At 40.1% G+C, this 18,590-nt stretch overlaps 1 protein-coding gene across 4 annotated transcripts in view; it reads right to left on the bottom strand.

The window, feature by feature from the left end:
* The window catches only part of SORT1 (sortilin 1), an 82,867-nt gene that overhangs the window by 9,372 nt on the left and 54,905 nt on the right, over window positions 1–18,590 (bottom strand). For all 4 annotated transcript variants that reach the window (XM_073234446.1, XM_037001557.2, XM_073234447.1 and 1 more), the window contains exons 11-15: window positions 17,607–17,713; window positions 13,484–13,586; window positions 12,984–13,152; window positions 12,201–12,391; window positions 1,277–1,466 (exon numbers count right to left, since the gene is read on the bottom strand). In XM_073234446.1, the coding sequence (XP_073090547.1) occupies window positions 1,277–1,466; window positions 12,201–12,391; window positions 12,984–13,152; window positions 13,484–13,586; window positions 17,607–17,713 (760 nt within the window). The remainder of the gene's footprint in view (window positions 1–1,276; window positions 1,467–12,200; window positions 12,392–12,983; window positions 13,153–13,483; window positions 13,587–17,606; window positions 17,714–18,590) is intronic.

The raw sequence follows: 18,590 nt of genomic DNA, 5'->3' as shown, positions 1-18,590 counted from the left end.
AAGCCAAGGCACAGGAATGAAAACACACAACATACTGTAAAAGAGGTACTGCAGGAGCCTAGGTGGGGAATGTCAGCACTATTTACAATAGCCAAAACTGGAGGACGCTTTAAAGAGGTGATATCTGAGCTAAGTATTAAAGGCCAAATAGGAATTCACTAGGCTTGAGAGCATCAGGCAGGGACTGTGGAAAGACTGTCAGGGCAGAGGAAGCAGCCTGTGCAACGGCATGCAGCTCTGAAGTAGCACAACATGTTTTGAGAAGCTCAGGTAATTAAGAGTCTAGTTTGTGTGCAGCCAAGGATGGAAATGAGCCCATAAGGGTTGTACAGTATCAACAAGCTCTAGCCTCACTGTGACACCAAAGTGACCTGATACTTTTCCTGGGGAATCAGAGAAGGCAGGACTGCTGGCGTTTCCATAAACAGATGAGAGCCACACAAGAGCAACCGCACTGGGTTAGACTTGGGGTTTGCTCAGTCTTGTATTCTCTGTCACCTGCAGCTCAAGAGAGTGTGATGTGGGAGGACATGACTGTTATCTGCCTGCCTTCTTTTCAAAATCCTTTGGTATCTACTTTTATCTCCTGCCATCATCTTTTGCAAGTAACAGGTTCCACAAGATTACTACATGTGATGTGAATTTCCTCTCACTTGCCTGGCGTTACCTTGCTCAGGCCACCAGTGACTCCCTTGCCCTTGCAAAATCAACTAACTTGATGCCAGCCAAGTAACTAATCCTTAAACTGGAATGGCCCTGAACTCCAGGGAGCCCACCTTGATGGGATATGTGGACCATAAATATATGATGTCACCTCCTGTCACACTCTCAGCCTTCTGTCCTTCTGTCTTGCAGATCACCCCAAACCTAGTTCCTTACCTGCTGAACTTGGGCTGTCAGGCTATTTACTAAAGTCCAATTTCCTCTCAGCTCCTGTACCACTTTTCTTGGTATTTTTGTCCTATCACCTTCTATCTATTTTTTAAAGTTCTCTTCTTCCTTATCCTCCTCTCTCTCTCACTGCAGCCAAATCAGGATTTCTGGCGGTTGTTGCTGGGCCCATCCCATAAATAACTGTCTGATAGGATAACTGTAACTGTCCAATGATTAACAACATTGGTTCCCTTCCTCTGTGCCTCAATTTTCTTAATAAGAAGCAGTTCTCCACTCCTGGGGAAGAAAAGGATTTAAATATTTTTCAGCCCTACAAGACAACTGTCTTTCCCCTCCACCAGCATGGGGAAGGGGCTGACAGAGATCTGAGAGATGCTGATACCAGAGGAAGTCCTCCAGGGAGCAGAGACAGACGGATGGCTGCTTGGTCACAACATAGTCCCGACCATTCTGACAGACAGATGACTTGCGTAGCCGTAGGTACTGTTCTTTATAGCCTAAAATGCAGCCATCTCCATAATCTCCAGGATCTGTGGAGTGAGCCAGCCATATGGTATAGTCTTTCTCTTCACCTAAAAGAAAGACAGGTTGTTCAGGTTACTGCATGGCACAGAACCCCTGTAAGGCAGCTGACAGGCTATAGGAAGAACAAGAAGAAGAAAAGTGGGGATGTCTGACTCAACCTTTGCTTCATCTTGGAACTGCAAACAGAAGTTAACATTAGAGGAAGCCTACTAGCAACTAGTATTTCCTCAAACCAAAGGAGGCATGTCATCACCCATTTGAGTATTAAGAAAAATCTTATTTGTTTCAAAGTGGCACTCTAGACAGAAGACTTACAGGGTTCCTCCCAAACTGACAGGCTGCTGTCTGTGTGACCTGCACACTTATACCCACGGTCAGCAGGAACTGTCAGAAGTGAGCAACCACACATTTTCCTTTAGGAAAAGGTACCAATTAGTGAAAAGCATGGGTTCAATTTCACTGTGGGCTAGTTTGCTCCAAACAGGAGGAAAAACATTCTCTTCCTACACTTTTAACTCTAGTTGACTGACTTTCATATGAATACTGTTGATGACAGTCAACCTGGCTTAGTACATTGTATCATCCACTCTTAGAAAAATGACTCAAAGGCTATGGCCTAAAGACCATGGATTAGGTTCTTATCCTTCTGGATGTGAAGACCAGCACAGAGCCCATTAAACAGCAGGTGTTCAACAAATCTTTTAATGATGCTAAACTTTGGGTATAACTGTACACCTGCCTATTAATGGGAAAACTCATAAGCGAGCTTCTTTACAGCCTATTTAATGAACTCAGATAATAATGACTTTCCAATATTAAATGATATTCAAACATCTTATAGAAAAGTAAGGTGCAAACCTTATTTCTATTTCCTCCAAGAGTCACTGAATTAGCACTCTGAAGAAATGGACCCATAGTACAGTCTAATAAAAGTACCAAAATTTAACCAAAGCATCTTGAAACCTTAAGTCTTACATTATGCCAACAAGCAACAATAGATCACAGGGTGGTCACTTCTTCTTAAGTTTTTTCTTCCGTTTTTCATTTTTTGCCATACAATGTCAGCATCTTTGGTGCTTGGGCCTGGGTCTACTTGTGATTCTATAGGAACATCTTGCAATGAACATTTTAACTCCTTTTCTAAAGCCATTTTCTGGGCTTTTAACATGACTTCCAGTTTGAAGTCACAGAACTCTGAAGTGTTCAGTGTAGGCTTCATGCCCACCCAGTAGCCATTCTAGAGCATCACCTATGACTGACATTTAAGCCAAAACTTTTTGCATGAAACTTCCTCACTTAAGCATTTTGGTAAGTGGAACAGTTAGAGGCTCTTTGCAAACATTTTCCTCTAAAATTTCTTCTTCATAGTTTTGCAGTTACAGGGGGGAAAAACCTTGAAATATTATGAAATAATTTTAGACAAACACAAGCATGCACTACCCTTATAAGCAAAAAAAGTATCATAAAATTTCACATGTTAAGAGAATGAAACTGGATCACTGTCTAACCCCATACGCAAAAGTAAATTCGAAATGGATCAAAGACCTGAATGTAAGTCATGAAACCATAAAACTCTTAGAAAAAGCAAAAATCTCTTGGACATAAACATGAGCGACTTCTTCATGAACATATCTCCCCGGGCAAGGGAAACCAAAGCAAAAATGAACAAGTGGGACTATATCAAGCTGAAAAGGTTCTGTACAGCAAAGGACACCATCAATAGAACAAAAAGTCATCCTATAGTGTGGGAGAATATATTCATAAATGACAGATCTGATAAAGGGTTGACATCCAAAATGTATAAAGAGCTCATGCACCTCAACAAACAAAAAGCAAATAATCCAATTAAAAAATGGGCAGAGGAGCTGAATAGATACTTCTCCAAAGAAGAAATTCAGATGGCCAACAGACACATGAAAAGATGCTCCACATCGTTAGTCATCAGAGAAATGCAAAATAAAACCACAATGAGATATCACCTCATACCAGTAAGGATCGCCACCATCCAAAAGACAAGCAACAACACATGCTGGTGAGGATGTGGAGAAAGGGGAACCCTCCTACACTGCTGGTGGGAATGTAAATTAGTTCAACCATTGTGGAAAGCAGTATGGAGGTTTCTCAAAAAGCTCAAAATAGAAATACCATTTGACCCAGGAATTCCACTTCTAGGTTTACCCTAAGAATGCAGCACTCCAGTTTGAAAAAGACAGGTGCACCCCTATGTTTATTGCAGCACTATTTACAATAGCCAAGAAACAGAAGCAACCTAAGTGTCCATCAGTAGATGAATGGATAAAGAAGATGTGGTACATATACACAATGGAATATTATTCAGCCATAAGAAGAAAACAAATCCTACCATTTGCACACCATGGATGAAGCTAGAAGGTATTATGCTCAGTGAAATAAGCCAGGCAGAGAAAGACAAGTACCAAATGATTTCACTCATCTGTGGAGTATAAGAACAAAGAAAAAAATAAAGGAACAAAACAGCAGCAGAATCACAGAACCCAAGAATGGACTAACAGTTACCAAAGGGAAAGGGACTGGGAAGGATGGGTGGGAAGGGAAGGATAAGGTGGGGGGAGAAAGGGGACATTATGATTAGCATGTATAGTGGAGGGGGGGCATGGGGAGGGCTGTGCAACACAGAGAAGACAAGTAGTGATTCTACAGCATCTTACTAAGCTGATGGACAGTGACTGTAATGGGGGTTGTGGGGGGGACTTGGTGAAGGGGCGAACCTAGTAAACATAATGTTCCTCATGTATTTGTAGATTAATGATACCAAAATAAAAAAATAAAAATAGATCCGCAGAGGGCCAGGGGCCAGAGCTGGGAAGGGCTGAGGACGGAATCGCTGCCCAGACCCGAAGGGAGCGAGAGGAGGCTCTCCGCCAGACAGGCGCACCACGGAGAGCTCAAACTTTGGTGGGGGGCAGAGCCAGGATGGCGGCGTGAGTAAAGCAGTGGAAATCTCCTCCCCAAAACACACAGAGCTATGAAAATATAACAAAGAAAAATCTTCCTACAATAGAGACCACAGGACACAGGACAACATCCAGACCACATCCACACCTGCAAGAACCCAGCACCTTGCGAAGGGGGAGAGGAAGGCCACAAACCAACAAGAAGGGAAGCTCTTCCAGCGGTCACTTGTACCAGCTCTGCAAACTATCTCTATCACCATGAAAAGGCAAAACTACAGGCAGACAAAGATCACAGAGACAACACCTGAGAAGGAGACAGACCTAACCAGTCCTCCTGAAAAAGAATTCAAAATAAAAATCATGAACATGCTGACAGAGATGCAGAGAAAAATGCAAGAGCAATGGGATGAGATGCAGAGAAAAATGCAAGAGCAGTGGGATGAAGTCCAGAGGGAGATCACAGATGTCAGGAAGGAGATCACAGAAGTGAAACAATCCCTGGAAGGATTTATAAGCAGAATGGATAAGATGCAATAGGCCATTGAAGGAATAGAAGCCAGAGAACAGGAACGTATAGAAGCTGACATAGAGAGAGATAAAAGGATCTCCATGAATGAAACAACACTAAGAGAACTATGTGACCAAACCAAAAGGAATAATATTCATATTATAGGGATACCAGAAGAAGAAGAAAGAGGAAAAGGGATAGAAAGTCTCTTTGAAGAAATAATTGCTGAAAACTTCCCCAAACTGGGGGAGGAAATAACCGAACAGACCATGGAATTACACAGAACCCCCAACAGAAAGGATCCAAGGAGGACAACACCAAGACACATAGTAATTAAAATGGCAAGGATCAAGGACAAGGAAAGAGTTTTAAAGGCAGCTAGAGAATAAATGAAAACCCATCAGGCTAACATCAGACTTCTCGACAGAAACCCTATAGGCCAGAAGAGAATGGCATGATATACTTAATGCAATGAAACAGAAGGGCCTTGAACCAAGGATACTGTATCCAGAACGACTATCATTTAAATATGATGGTGGGATTAAACAATTCCCAGACAAGCAAAAGCTGAGGGAATTTGCTTCCCACAAACCACCTCTACAGGGCATCCTACAGGGACTGCTCTAGATGGGAGCACCCCTAAAAAGAGCACAGAACAAAACACACAACATATGAAGAATGGAGGAGGAGGAATAAGAAGGGAGAGAAGAAAAGAATCTCCAGACAGTGTATGTAACAGCTCAATAAGCGAGCTAAGTTAGGCAGTAAGATACTAAAGAGGCTAACCTTGAACCTTTGGTAACCACGAATCTAAAGCCTGCAATGGCAATAAGTACATATCTCTCAATAGTCACCCTAAATGTAAATGGACTTAATGCACCAATCAAAAGACATAGAGTAATAGAATGGATAAAAAAGCAAGACCCATCTATATGCTGCTTACAAGAAACTCACCTTAAACCCAAAGATAAGCATAGACTAAAAGTCAAGGGATGGAAAAACATATTTCAGGCAAACAACAGTGAGAAGAAAGCAGGGGTTGCAGTACTAGTATCAGACAAAATAGACTTCAAAACAAAGAAAGTAACAAGAGATAAAGAAGGACACTACATAATGATAAAGGGCTCAGTCCAACAAGAGGATATAACCATTCTAAATATATATGCACCCAGTACAGGAGCACCAGCATATGTGAAGCAAATACTAACAGAACTAAAGAGGGAAATAGACTGCAATGCATTCATTTTAGGAGACTTCAACACACCACTCACCCCAAAGGATAGATCCACCGGGCAGAAAATAAGTAAGGACACACAGGCACTGAACAACACACTAGAACAGATGGACCTAATAGACATCTATAGAACTCTACATCCAAAAGCAACAGGATATACATTCTTCTCAAGTGCACATGGAACATTCTCCAGAATAGACCACATACTACCTCACAAAAAGAGCCTCAGTAAACTCCAAAATATTGAAATTCTACCAACCAATTTTTCAGACCACAAAGGTATAAAAGTAGAAATAAATTCTACAAAGAAAAAAAAAAGGCTCACAAACACATGGAGGCTTAACAACATGCTACTAAATAATCAATGGATCAATGAACAAATCAAAATAGAGATCAAGGAATACATAGAAACAAATGACAACAACAACACTAAGCCCCAACTTCTGTGGGACGCAGCAAAAACAGTCTTAAGAGGAAAGTATATAGCAATCCAGGCACACTTGAAGAAGGAAGAACAATCCCAAATGAATAGTCTAACATCACAATTATCAAAACTGGAAAAAGAAGAACAAATGAGGCCTAAAGTCAGCAGAAGGAGGGACATAATAAAGATCAGAGAAGAAATAAACAAAATTGAGAAGAATAAAACAATAGCAAAAATCAACGAAACCAAGAGCTGGTTCTTTGAGAAAATAAACAAAATAGATAAGCCTCTGGCCCAACTTATTAAGAGAAAAAGAGAATCAACACAAATCAACATAATCAGAAATGAGAATGGAAAAATCATGACAGACTCCACAGAAATACAAAGAATTATTAAAGACTACTATGAAAACCTATATGCCAACAAACTGGAAAACCTAGAAGAAATGGACAACTTCCTAGAAAAATACAACCTCCCAAGACTGACCAAGAAAGAAACACAAAAGTTAAACAAACCAATTAATTTACGAGCAAAGAAATTGAAACAGTAATCAAAAAACTACCCAAGAACAAAACCCCGGGGCCAGACGGATTTACCTCGGAATTTTATCAGACACACAGAGAAGACATAACACCCATTCTCCTTAAAGTGTTCCAAAAAATAGAAGAAGAGGGAATACTCCCAAACTCATTCTATGAAGCCAACATCACCCTAATACCAAAACCAGGCAAAGACCCCACCAAAAGAGAAAATTACAGACCAATATCCCTGATGAATGTAGATGCAAAAATACTCAATAAAATATTAGCAAACAGAATTCAACAGTATATCAAAAGGATCATACACCATGACCAAGTGGGGTTCATCCCAGGGATGCAAGGATGGTACAACATTTGAAAATCCATCAACATCATCCACCACATCAACAAAAAGAAAGACAAAAACCACATGATCATCTCCATAGATGCTGAAAAAGCATTTGACAAAATTCAACATCCATTCATGATAAAAACTCTCAGCAAAATGGGAATAGAGGGCAAGTACCTCAACATAATAAAGGCCATATATGATAAACCCACAGCCAGCATTATACTGAACAGCGAGAAGCTGAAAGCATTTCCTCTGAGATCGGGAACCAGACAGGGAAGCCCACTCTCCCCACTGTTATTCAACATAGTACTGGAGGTCCTAGCCACGGCAATCAGACAAAAAGAAATACAAGGAATCCAGATTGGTAAAGAAGAAGTTAAACTGTCACTATTTGCAGATGATATGATACTGTACATAAAAAACCCTAAAGACCCCACTCCAAAACTACTAGAACTGATATCAGAATACAGCAAAGTTGCAGGATACAAAATTAACACACAGAAATCTGTGGCTTTCCTATACACTAACAATGAACTACTAGAAAGAGAAATCAGGAAAATAATTCCATTCACAATAGCATCAAGAAGAATAAAATACCTAGGAATAAACCTAACCAAGGAAGTGAAAGACCTATACCCTGAAAACTATACGACACTCTAAAGAGAAATTAAAGAGGACACTGACAAATGGAAACTCATCCCATGCTTTTGGCTAGGAAGAATTAATATCGTCAAAATGGCCATCCTGGCCAAAGCAATATACAGATTTGATGCAATCCCTCTCAAATTACCAGCAACATTCTTCAATGAATTGGAACAAATAATTCAAAAATTCATATGGAAACACCAAAGACCCCGAATAGCCAAAGCAATCCTGAAAAAGAAGAATAAAGTAGGGGGGATCTCACTCCCCAACTTCAAGCTCTACTACAAAGCCATAGTAATCAAGACAATTTGGTACTGGCACAAGAACAGAGCCACAGACCAGTGGAACAGATTAGAGACTCCAGACATTAACCCAAACATATATGGTCAATTAATATTTGATAAAGGAGCCATGGACATACAGTGGCAAAATGACAGTCTCTTCAACAGATGGTGCTGGCAAAACTGGACAGCTACATGTAGGAGAATGAAACTGGACCATTGTCTAACCCCATATACAAAGGTAAACTCAAAATGGATCAAAGACCTGAATGTAAGTCATGAAACCATTAAACTCTTGGAAAAAAACATAGGCAAAAACCTCTTAGACATAAACATGAGTGACCTCTTCTTGAACATATCTCCCGGGCAAGGAAAACAACAGCAAAAATGAGCAAGTGGGACCACATTAAGCTGAAAAGCTTCTGTACAGCGAAAGACACCATCAATAGAACAAAAAGGAACCCTACAGTATGGGAGAATATATTTGAAAATGACAGATCCGATAAAGGCTTGACGTCCAGAATATATAAAGAGCTCACACGCCTCAACAAACAAAAAACAAATAACCCAATTAAAAAATGGGCAGAGGAACTGAACAGACAGTTCTCTAAAAAAGAAATACAGATGGCCAACAGACACATGAAAAGATGCTCCACATCGCTAATTATCAGAGAAATGCAAATTAAAACTACAATGAGGTATCACCTCACACCAGTAAGGATAGCTGCCATCCAAAAGACAAACAACAACAAATGTTGGCGAGGCTGTGGAGAAAGGGGAACCCTCTACACTGCTGGTGGGAATGTAAATTAGTTCAACCATTGTGGAAAGCAGTATGGAGGTTCATCAAAATGCTCAAAACAGACCTACCATTTGACCCAGGAATTCCACTCCTAGGAATTTACCCTAAGAACGCAGCAATCAAGTTTGAGAAAGACAGATGCACCCCTATGTTTATCACAGCACTATTTACAATAGCCAAGAATTGGAAGCAACCTAAATGTCCATCGGTAGATGAATGGATAAAGAAGATGTGGTACATATACACAATGGAATACTACTCAGCCATAAGAAGTGGAAAAATCCAACCATTCGCAGCAACATGGATGGAGCTGGAGAGTATTATGCTCAGTGAAATAAGCCAAGCGGAGAAAGAGAAATACCAAATGATTTCACTCATCTGAGGAGTATAGGAACAAAGGAAAAACTGAAGGAACAAAACAGCAGTGGAATTACAGAACCCAAAAATGGACTAACAGGTACCAAAGGGAAAGAAACTGGGGAGGATGGGTGGGCAGGGAGGGATAAGGCAGGGGGAGTAGAAGGGGGGTATTAAGATTAGCATGCATGGCCGGGAGGGAGAAAGGGGAGGGTGGGCTGCACAACACAGAGAGGACAAGTAGTGACTCTACAACATTTTGCTAAGCTGATGGACAGTAACCGTAATGTGGTTGTTAGGGGGGACCTGATATAGGGGAGAGCATAGTAAACATAGTATTCTTCATGTAAGTGTAGATTAAAAATTAAAAAAAAAAAAAAAGAAAGAAAGAAAGAAAGAAAAGGGGGATTACTCCTTGATAGGATAAAACTATTGGTAAATCAAAGATCAACGCATGCTTTAAATATCCTTAATGTTGATCACTTAAAGGGTGTCAGATGATCAGCTATGGAGGTACTCTTTTCTGATAATATTCCTTTCTCTTAATAAAAAAAAAAAAAGCAGTTCCTGTGTGCTGACCTCCAATGAGTTCTGCACAGTGGTATAGAGGGCATGTCAAAGTGTGGGCAAAGGGTCTGTTTGTTTCTATGCAGAAGATTAAGGCCTAGCTTGGATACCCAGAAAATGAACTAAGATACGATATGAGGAGGAGCTTCCGGCATCAGCACTCTCTGGAGGACTTGTGCCGGGGGATGATCATCAAAAAGCCTCCACAGGGATCCAGACGATGCTGCGGTTGTGGCTGCATCCAGCCCACCGTCTCCTGGACTTGCCATAGGAATGAGGAGGGAGATATCTAGGCTGGCATGTGCATACAGTGAGACAACGAATTTGACCGGATCTGTACTGTTGGAACTCAACCAGGAGTTGGGAGGGGTGCAAGGTGTAGCACTCCAAAATCTTATGACTATAGACTATCTATGGTTAAAAGAACATATGGGATGTACACAGATCCCAGAAATGGGCTGCTTTAATTTGTCTGATTTCTCTCAGACTGTTCAAGTACAGTTGGACAATATCCATCATATCATAGATAAATTTTCACAAATGCCTAGGGTGCCTAAATGGTTTTCTTGGCTTCACTGGAGATGGATGGTAATTATAGATTTGCTTTGTTTATGTCACCGTATTCCTATTATGTTAATATGTGTGTGCAAATTAGTTAGTAGTTTAAAACCTATACATACTTAAGGTACTCTACAAGAAGATATGTCAAAGAAATAATCAATCCTCCCATGTTTCCTTCCATATACTACATCTATAGCTTTTCTTCTTCCTTCCTAATTACAACCCTTAAATAGAATTCGTGCCTCATATCGAATTTACCGAGTATCATAATTCCTCCAGGTGGTAAAGATACCTCGAGACAAGTGCTGGGCATAGAAGCCACAGGGCATAAATCTGCAAAGAAGTAAAAAGCTAACCTTTTCAAACAATATGGCTTCTCTCTCACTTACCAACTTTACATTTCCCTGTATGGCCCCGGAAGATGACTGGTTAGCCAGAGACAGGTAAGATTCCTCAAGGGAGGAACAACCTAAGACAGGCACAGTCGCAGGGGGGCCATCAGGTGAGAATTTGGGGATCAACAGAGGTGAGGCTCACAACCTCACCCCCCCTGCTTTGAGAGAAATCTTCTGCATCCGTGGATGTCTTGCTGCCCTTTTCTAGCCTGGATTAATACTTAGTCCATAGGCACACACCTGATCATCTGATCGTCTACATTTGCCCTCTAACAGCACTAAACCATGTTTTCTACCTTTATCTTGCATCTACCTACCACTTCAGCATTTTATTAAAAATAAAAATAATAATAATAATAAAGGGAGAAATGTGGGATCAACATGTAAATCAAGTACAAAAATCAAACGAATATTCATATTTGACCTGATTGTTTATAGGTCATAATGCGTGATCAAAACCAAAAGTTTCTGTGATGAATGCCCTTGTACTGTTCACCATGTAAGAATTTATTCACTATGTAAGAATTCGTTCACCATCTAAGAACTTGTTCATTATGCTTCAGAAGATTGGAGACTGACGAGAATTAGGCTTGAGATGGATTAATGATTGTACATTGAGCATTGACCCCCCCTATACTGAATTTTATTGTTGTTAACAACCATTTGATCAATAAATATGAGAGATGCCCTCTCAAAAAAAAAATTAAAAAAAAAATAAAATAAAAATAATAAATTTCACAGAGATCTAATGGGGCAGTGCTATACACTCCTATGTGATAGTCTTAGCCACATGTGGCTGGTCTGAATTGAAATTTACTATTAGGGTAAGTGTAAAATACACACTGGATTTTGAAGACTTCAATGAAAAAAATGTAAAATATTTCATTAATAACTTTAAAACATTGCTTACATGTTGAAATGATACTATTTCAGATATGTTGAGATGATTATATTATCAAAATTAATTTTCTCTCTTTTATAATGCAACTGATAGAATAATTTAAATTATTTTCTTTCTCTTGGACACTGCTAGTTCGAAGAGGGAAGCTGCCTGATATCGGTCCATTGCCTGATTACCCACATGGAATAACCTTCCATTCTCTCTCACATGCATTTTCTTACTCCAGCTAAAATAAACTGAACTGATTATTTAGGGAAATAGGCTTACAAGCTTCTGATAGAAAAGGTCAAATGAGACACTCACAATTCCTTTCAAGGATATCTTTAAAATCAATAGTGTAGGAGACCCACTGGCGAGTCAGGAAAGATTCTGTGAAGCCCCAAATACTGATATTCATGGACCTAGCTCCAGGTTCTGAAGCTAGACCGGTGAAGTAGATGGGCTCCCTGCTGAACATGTAGGTTTGCCAGCACTGACCTTCGTCTGTAGAGAACCTGAAACCATAATTAGAGAAAGATCATGAGAGGGTCAACATTTATGGTAATATCAGGAAACTGCTCTGGCTGTTTGATACCAAACCAGAGAAGAAACCTCATACTTAGGTGATGGCTTGCTGACTGACAATTATATTAATTTTTAATGCCTACAATTAACAGGGTGGGGAAAAGGAATTCATTCAGGGATTATCAAAGGAAATGCTTTTATAAAAATTCTTACAAAGGAGAGAGGTAGTGACCTATATAAAAATGGGCTTCTAAATCAACAAACAGTAATTATGTTATAAGAACTTGTATTTAAGAAATCATGTCCCACCCAGAGTGCTTAAATGCTTTCATAATATTCTTGTGGAAAGAAAAAGGAGTATTTTTAAAAAGTGATGAAAAGTCTTATGTGGAGGGACTCGGAGGAAAAAGCAACACCTTCAATCTGAGTTGCTTTAAATGCAGTCCCTCCAGGAACCTTCCCTACAATCCTGCTGATGGCACAAACATGAATCAGGGTTCATAACTTCCCTGCAACAAACTTAAAATATCTCACAGTTGCCCTTTCTGCAGATAGTGAGAGTGGAACTGAGCTCATGCATACTTAATCACATTGATAGGATGGCTGCTGTGCTCAATGGCCACAATGATGCCTCCGGAATCCAGGATGGTGTAATAGTGAGGCCCTTCTAGCATCTTCGCCCAGGAGTAACCCCCGTCATCTGAGATGTACACATCCGGGATCATCACTGAGATGGCATCCCCCACGCTACCTACAACATAGTCCACCATTTCATCAGCACCAATCAGCAATCAAACAGGATTTACTGCCAAGAGAATAATTTTCAATGAACTTATTCAATTTCCTATCACACTTCTTCTAATAGAAAAAAAAGGCTACTGAAAATTTGGGAGGGGGAGAAATCACGCTGCTCCCTCTGACGGCAGTCTGTGAAGAGCCCGAAGTATCACTATCATGCAAGAATTTCTACAAAAGATGATAAATGCTATGTATGGTGGGTTTCTTAAAGGGCTCAAGGCTGTGACTGAGTTTCTGTGTGCTTAGCTACTTCTTCCCAGGGAGGTGAGGGCAGGGCTGCTTACCATGGGCAATGACTATGCCAACGGCATTAGGCTCAGAGAGTGGGGCCGCTGGAACATTGAGCTTCTGGGAGATGCTGTAGGAAGCATGAATATGAAGGCTGCACTGTGAAAAGAAAACAAAGCTACAATTGAAACCAAAAGCACAGTTTTTTACTCAGCTACAGAGCCTTCTAATAAAGCTTTGAACTTAGACCCAGAACTCAATAGGATACTTTTAAAAAAAATTATGGTAAAATACACATGCCATAAAATGTACCTTCTTAACCATTTTTAAGTGTATAGTTCAGTGGTGCTAAGACATTCACACTGTTGTGCAACCACCACAACTCTCCATCTCTGGAACTTTTCATCCTGTATGACTAAAACTCTATACTCATTTAAACAGTAACTTCCCAGTACCTCCTTCCCAGCTCCAGGCAACCACCATTACTTTCTGTCTCTATGAATATGACTACTCTAGGCACCTCATAAAAGTGGAGTCATACAGTATTTGTCTTTTGGTGACTACCTATTCCACTTAGCATAATATACTTAAGGTTCATCCATGTAGTAGCATATGTCAGAATTTCCTGCTTTTTAAAGACTGAATATTATTCCTTTGTTATGTATACACCACTTTGTTTATACATTCATCTGTCAATGGATGCCTGGGATGCTTCCACCAAAAAACTGTGGCTATTGAGAATAATGCTGCTTTGAACACAGGCTTGTGAATATCTCTTTGAGACTCTGCTTTCAGTTCTTTTGGATATATATCTAGAAGTGGAAATCCTAGATCATATGATAGTTCTACATTTAAATTTTTGAGGAACCACTAGAACCATTCAGACTTTATATATACATTAAGTGGCTATACCACTTTATATTCCCACCAACAGTGTACAAGGATGCCACTTTCTCCAAATCCTTGACACCACTTGTCATTTTTATAGTAGCCATGAACACCATGAGGTGTTCTGCTGTGGTTCTGATGTACATTTCTTTCATAATTAGTGATGTCAAGCATCTTACTGGCCATTTGTATATTTTCTTTAGAGAAATGTCCATTCAAGTCCTTTGCGCATTATTAATCTGGGTTATTTTGTTGTTGTTGAGTGTAGCCCCAGGAGGAAATTTTTGATTCTGAAATGCATTAGTGTCTTTGGGAGCAAATGATGCAATTATTTTCTCATGTGTTATCTGGTTTAGTTTATTTTATTCCTGAATTATATGAAAACCTCTGATAAATATTTGAAGTGTGATTCCACACAAATAAACTTGATGAGCGCCTGACATATTTCAGATACTGTACAGGATGTGGTGGTGATTTGAAATAAGACCTGGTCCTGTCTTTAAGAAGTATTTCTCAGAAACTAGTTGAGGTATAAAGCAGAATGAAATTCAGTGCTTTAAAAGAGATTCAAATTGGTTAAAATGTTAATTTTATGTCATATATTTTACTGCAATTAAAAAGAGGTTCAAGCAAACAATTAATGAAATTAAAAGAAATGACTGGTTCTAACTGAGGATGGGCACTGAGGATGGGGAGAATTTCCACTAATCCTAATGAATCGGGGAAAGCAGGACACACACAGCCTCCCCAGGAGTGACGTGGGTGAGGACACAGAGGCAGGGGCATGGGCAGGATGCTTAGGAAGCAGCATAGGACCACAACAAGGCATGTGTCAGTGGTGAAATGGGCAATGACAAGAGAGCCTGAGGGGAGGAGAGGACCTTCGTTCACCAGGTAAGAAGCACAGACTTTATTCACAGGCATAGGGGACCCATGAAGAGGCACAGGAGCATGAGTGGGGCAAGGCAAGCAAACAGGCCGCTGTACCTGTGTAGACTTCAGGTTGAGGAGGGCAGGTGCAAGGCAAGGCCCCAGCAGCATGACCATAAAAAGGGAGCAAAAGGGACAGACAACAGCATACATGAGTATAGAGAAGGGAGAGAGCAAGCACTGGGGGTGGTGCAGGTTCACTTCATCTCACACTGACTCTTTTTAAAATATTTATTTATTTTTTATTAAGTTATCATTAATATACACTTTTGTAAAGGTTTCACATGAAAAACATTGTGGTTACTACATTCACCCATATTATCAAGTCCCCCCAACACCCCTTGTGGTCACTGTCCATCAGCATAGTAAGATGCCACAGAATCACTATTTGTCTTCTCTGTGCTACACTGTCTTCCTGGTGACTCCCCCCCATCATGCGTACTAATCATAATATTCCTCAATCCCCTTTCCCACCCCTCCCCTTTGGTAACCACTAGTGCCTTCCTGGAGTCTGTGAGTCTGCTGCTATTTTTTTCCTTCAGTTTTGCTTCGTTCTTATACTCCACAAATGAGGGAAATCCTTTGGTATTTGTCTTTCTCCATCTGGCTTATTTCACTGAGCATAGTACCCTCTAGCTCCATCCATGTTGTTGCAAATGGTAGGATCTGTTTCTTCTTATGGCTGAATAGTATTCTATTGTGTATATGTACCACATCTTCTTTAACCATTCATCTACTGATGGACACTTAGGTTGCTTCCATATCTTGGCTACTGTAAATAGTGCTGCAATAAACATAGAGGTGCATATGTCTTTTTGAGTCTGAGAAGTGGTATTCTTTGGGTAAATTCCAAGGAGTGGGATTCCCGGATCAAGTGGTATTTTTATTTTTAGTTTTTTGAGGAACCTCCACATTGCCTTCCACAATGGGTGAACTAATTTACACTCCCACCAACAGCGTAAGAGGGTTCCCCTTCCTCCGCATTCTCACCAGCATTTGTTGTTCCTTGTCTTTTGGATGTTGGCCATCCTAACTGGTGTGAGGTGGTATCTCATTGTGGTTTTAATTTGCATTTCTCTGATAATTAGTGATGCGGAGCATCTCTTCATGTGCCTGTTGGCCATCTGAATTTGTTCTTTGGAGAAGTGTCTGTTCATATCCTTCACCCATTTTTTAATCGGGTTATTTGCCTTTTGGGTGTTGAGGCATTTGAATTCTTCATATATTTTAGATGTTGACCCCATGTTGGATACGTCATTTACAAATATATTCTCCCATACCGTAGGATGCCTTTTTGTTCTACTGATGGTGTCCTTTGCTGTACAGAAGCCTTTTAGTTTGATGTGGTCATTTGTTCATTTTTGCTTTTGTTTCCCTTGCCCAAGGAGATGTGTTCAGAAAAATGTTGCTCATGTTTATATTCAAAAGACTTTTGCCTATGTTATCTTTTAAGAGTTTTATGGTTTCATGACTTACATTTGGGTCTTTGATCCATTTCAAGTCTAGTTTTGTGTATGAGGTTAGACAGTAATCCAGTTTCATTCTCTTACATGTAGCTGTCCAGTTTTGCCAACATCCGTTGTTGAAGAGACTCACATTAGGACTCTTAAAACAGAAAACCCAGCCTAGAACAGCAGAGTGCACACTGGCCACAAGGACTCTGCAGAGAGCTTGGAAACTACAACAACTGCCCCTTTTTGAAGAAACACCCAGTGTTACCCTAAGCTTCTCTCAAATTCTATGAGAGCCTGACACAAAGCTTGTCTCCCTTTTCTATTGCCTATCAAAACCTCTCACTCCTGGAATCTGGGATCTTCTGGAGCAACGCCTTTGTGTTTCTAGTTCTCAACCTCTCCTCAGAGGGACCAGCTCCTGCCCTCCCTTGCTCTTTGGGGTGGCACCCACACCCACCAGCTCTGAGAAGCCCAGGCAAAGGAGAAGAGAAGGCCATGTTCTCTTGCGTTTGTTTTTGGCCAGCATGGCTTTGCCCTGCTCATGAATAACATAGCTTTTTGTAGAATTCTGAAAGTCTCATAGCTGCCATCCTGACTCCTGATTAATCACTGGCCCATTTTTCCATTCTGCTTCCATTCAGCAGTTTAGTAAACTAACACAAATTGTTAGTCTTCCGTTTTGTTTTTCTTTAAAAGACAAAAATAGAGTATTTTGGCCTTTCTCCACAGTTCCTATTTCCTACATTCTAAGTTAGTTTCATTACTTTCATTTCTAAACTTTCCATCTTTAGTTGTGGATCCTAATCAAGCATGAAACTTCCTTATCCAAATGAGCCTGGCATTGCTAAGAGCAGAATAAAACCTCTTCTTTGCTTCAAATACTTATGACAATCGGAATAAAACAAACCTCATTCTTATTTTTTGCTGTAGCATCGCATTCACTTTTTTCAGGCTTCCTAAGGTGCTTCCATCTTCCTCCTTGGTCAAAAGTGATCATAGTCTGGATAGAATTATCTGAATGGGAAAAGAAAGATATTAACCCTGACACACTGGAAGCACCCTATTAAATTTTTATCATTGCTTAGCTCTCTCCTGAGACTAGGTAACACCATGATAACCCCGGAGTCCCACTATAGCACCTGACTAACAGCTCCGTGTCAGTGAGTAACTGAGCAGCACTCTAAATATGGCATCTGAAGAAGGCTTCCCACCTGAACACACCCAAATGATTCCAGGAATCATCTAGACTGAAACTCTTGAAAAAAGATACCTTTTATTTCCTTATCAATGCAAACATAATGATGTACCTTCTCCTTCTTGCTTGCTTGCCTTGGAAGTAAAATCTATCATGGGAAGGCATCCTAATCTCTACTCAGACAAGGCCATGATACCAGGTTTATTTTAGAGAATCTCAAGATTTGAATGAACATATGCACATAAGACTGAATTAATAATTCCTAATTTTTGTCTTTTACTACCTCATATCCCCTCCCTCTTATATCTTTTTTTTCCTCATGTCTCTTCCCCATTCTCTATTTTCAATGGTAGAAACTGTTGCAGGCTCAAATTCAGAAATAACATGCTTTGAGTTTTCCAAGAAAAATCAAACAACAAAGTAAATGGAGGAAAATTCACTTATTCAACATTTACTGTGTGCCCACTACGTGAAAACTGTTGTAAGGCTTTGGGAAGGTATCAGTGAAGAAAACAAACAAAAAAGCTTTGTGAAATATATATTCTAGCAGGGTGAGACTGACAAGCACTAGATGTTATAAATAGGTAAATTATCTAGCATGTTGGAAAATAAGTGCTATGGAAAAAGCTTGCACAGCTGTAGGGGACTGACAGCATGTGTGTGAGTGGGGGAGGACAGACTGAATTTAAAATCAGA

The sequence above is a fragment of the Manis javanica genome, chromosome 4, assembly GCF_040802235.1.
Source record: "Manis javanica isolate MJ-LG chromosome 4, MJ_LKY, whole genome shotgun sequence".
In the NCBI taxonomy this organism is placed as follows: Eukaryota; Metazoa; Chordata; class Mammalia; order Pholidota; family Manidae; genus Manis; species Manis javanica.
This window is presented reverse-complemented; position numbering and strand designations above follow the sequence as displayed.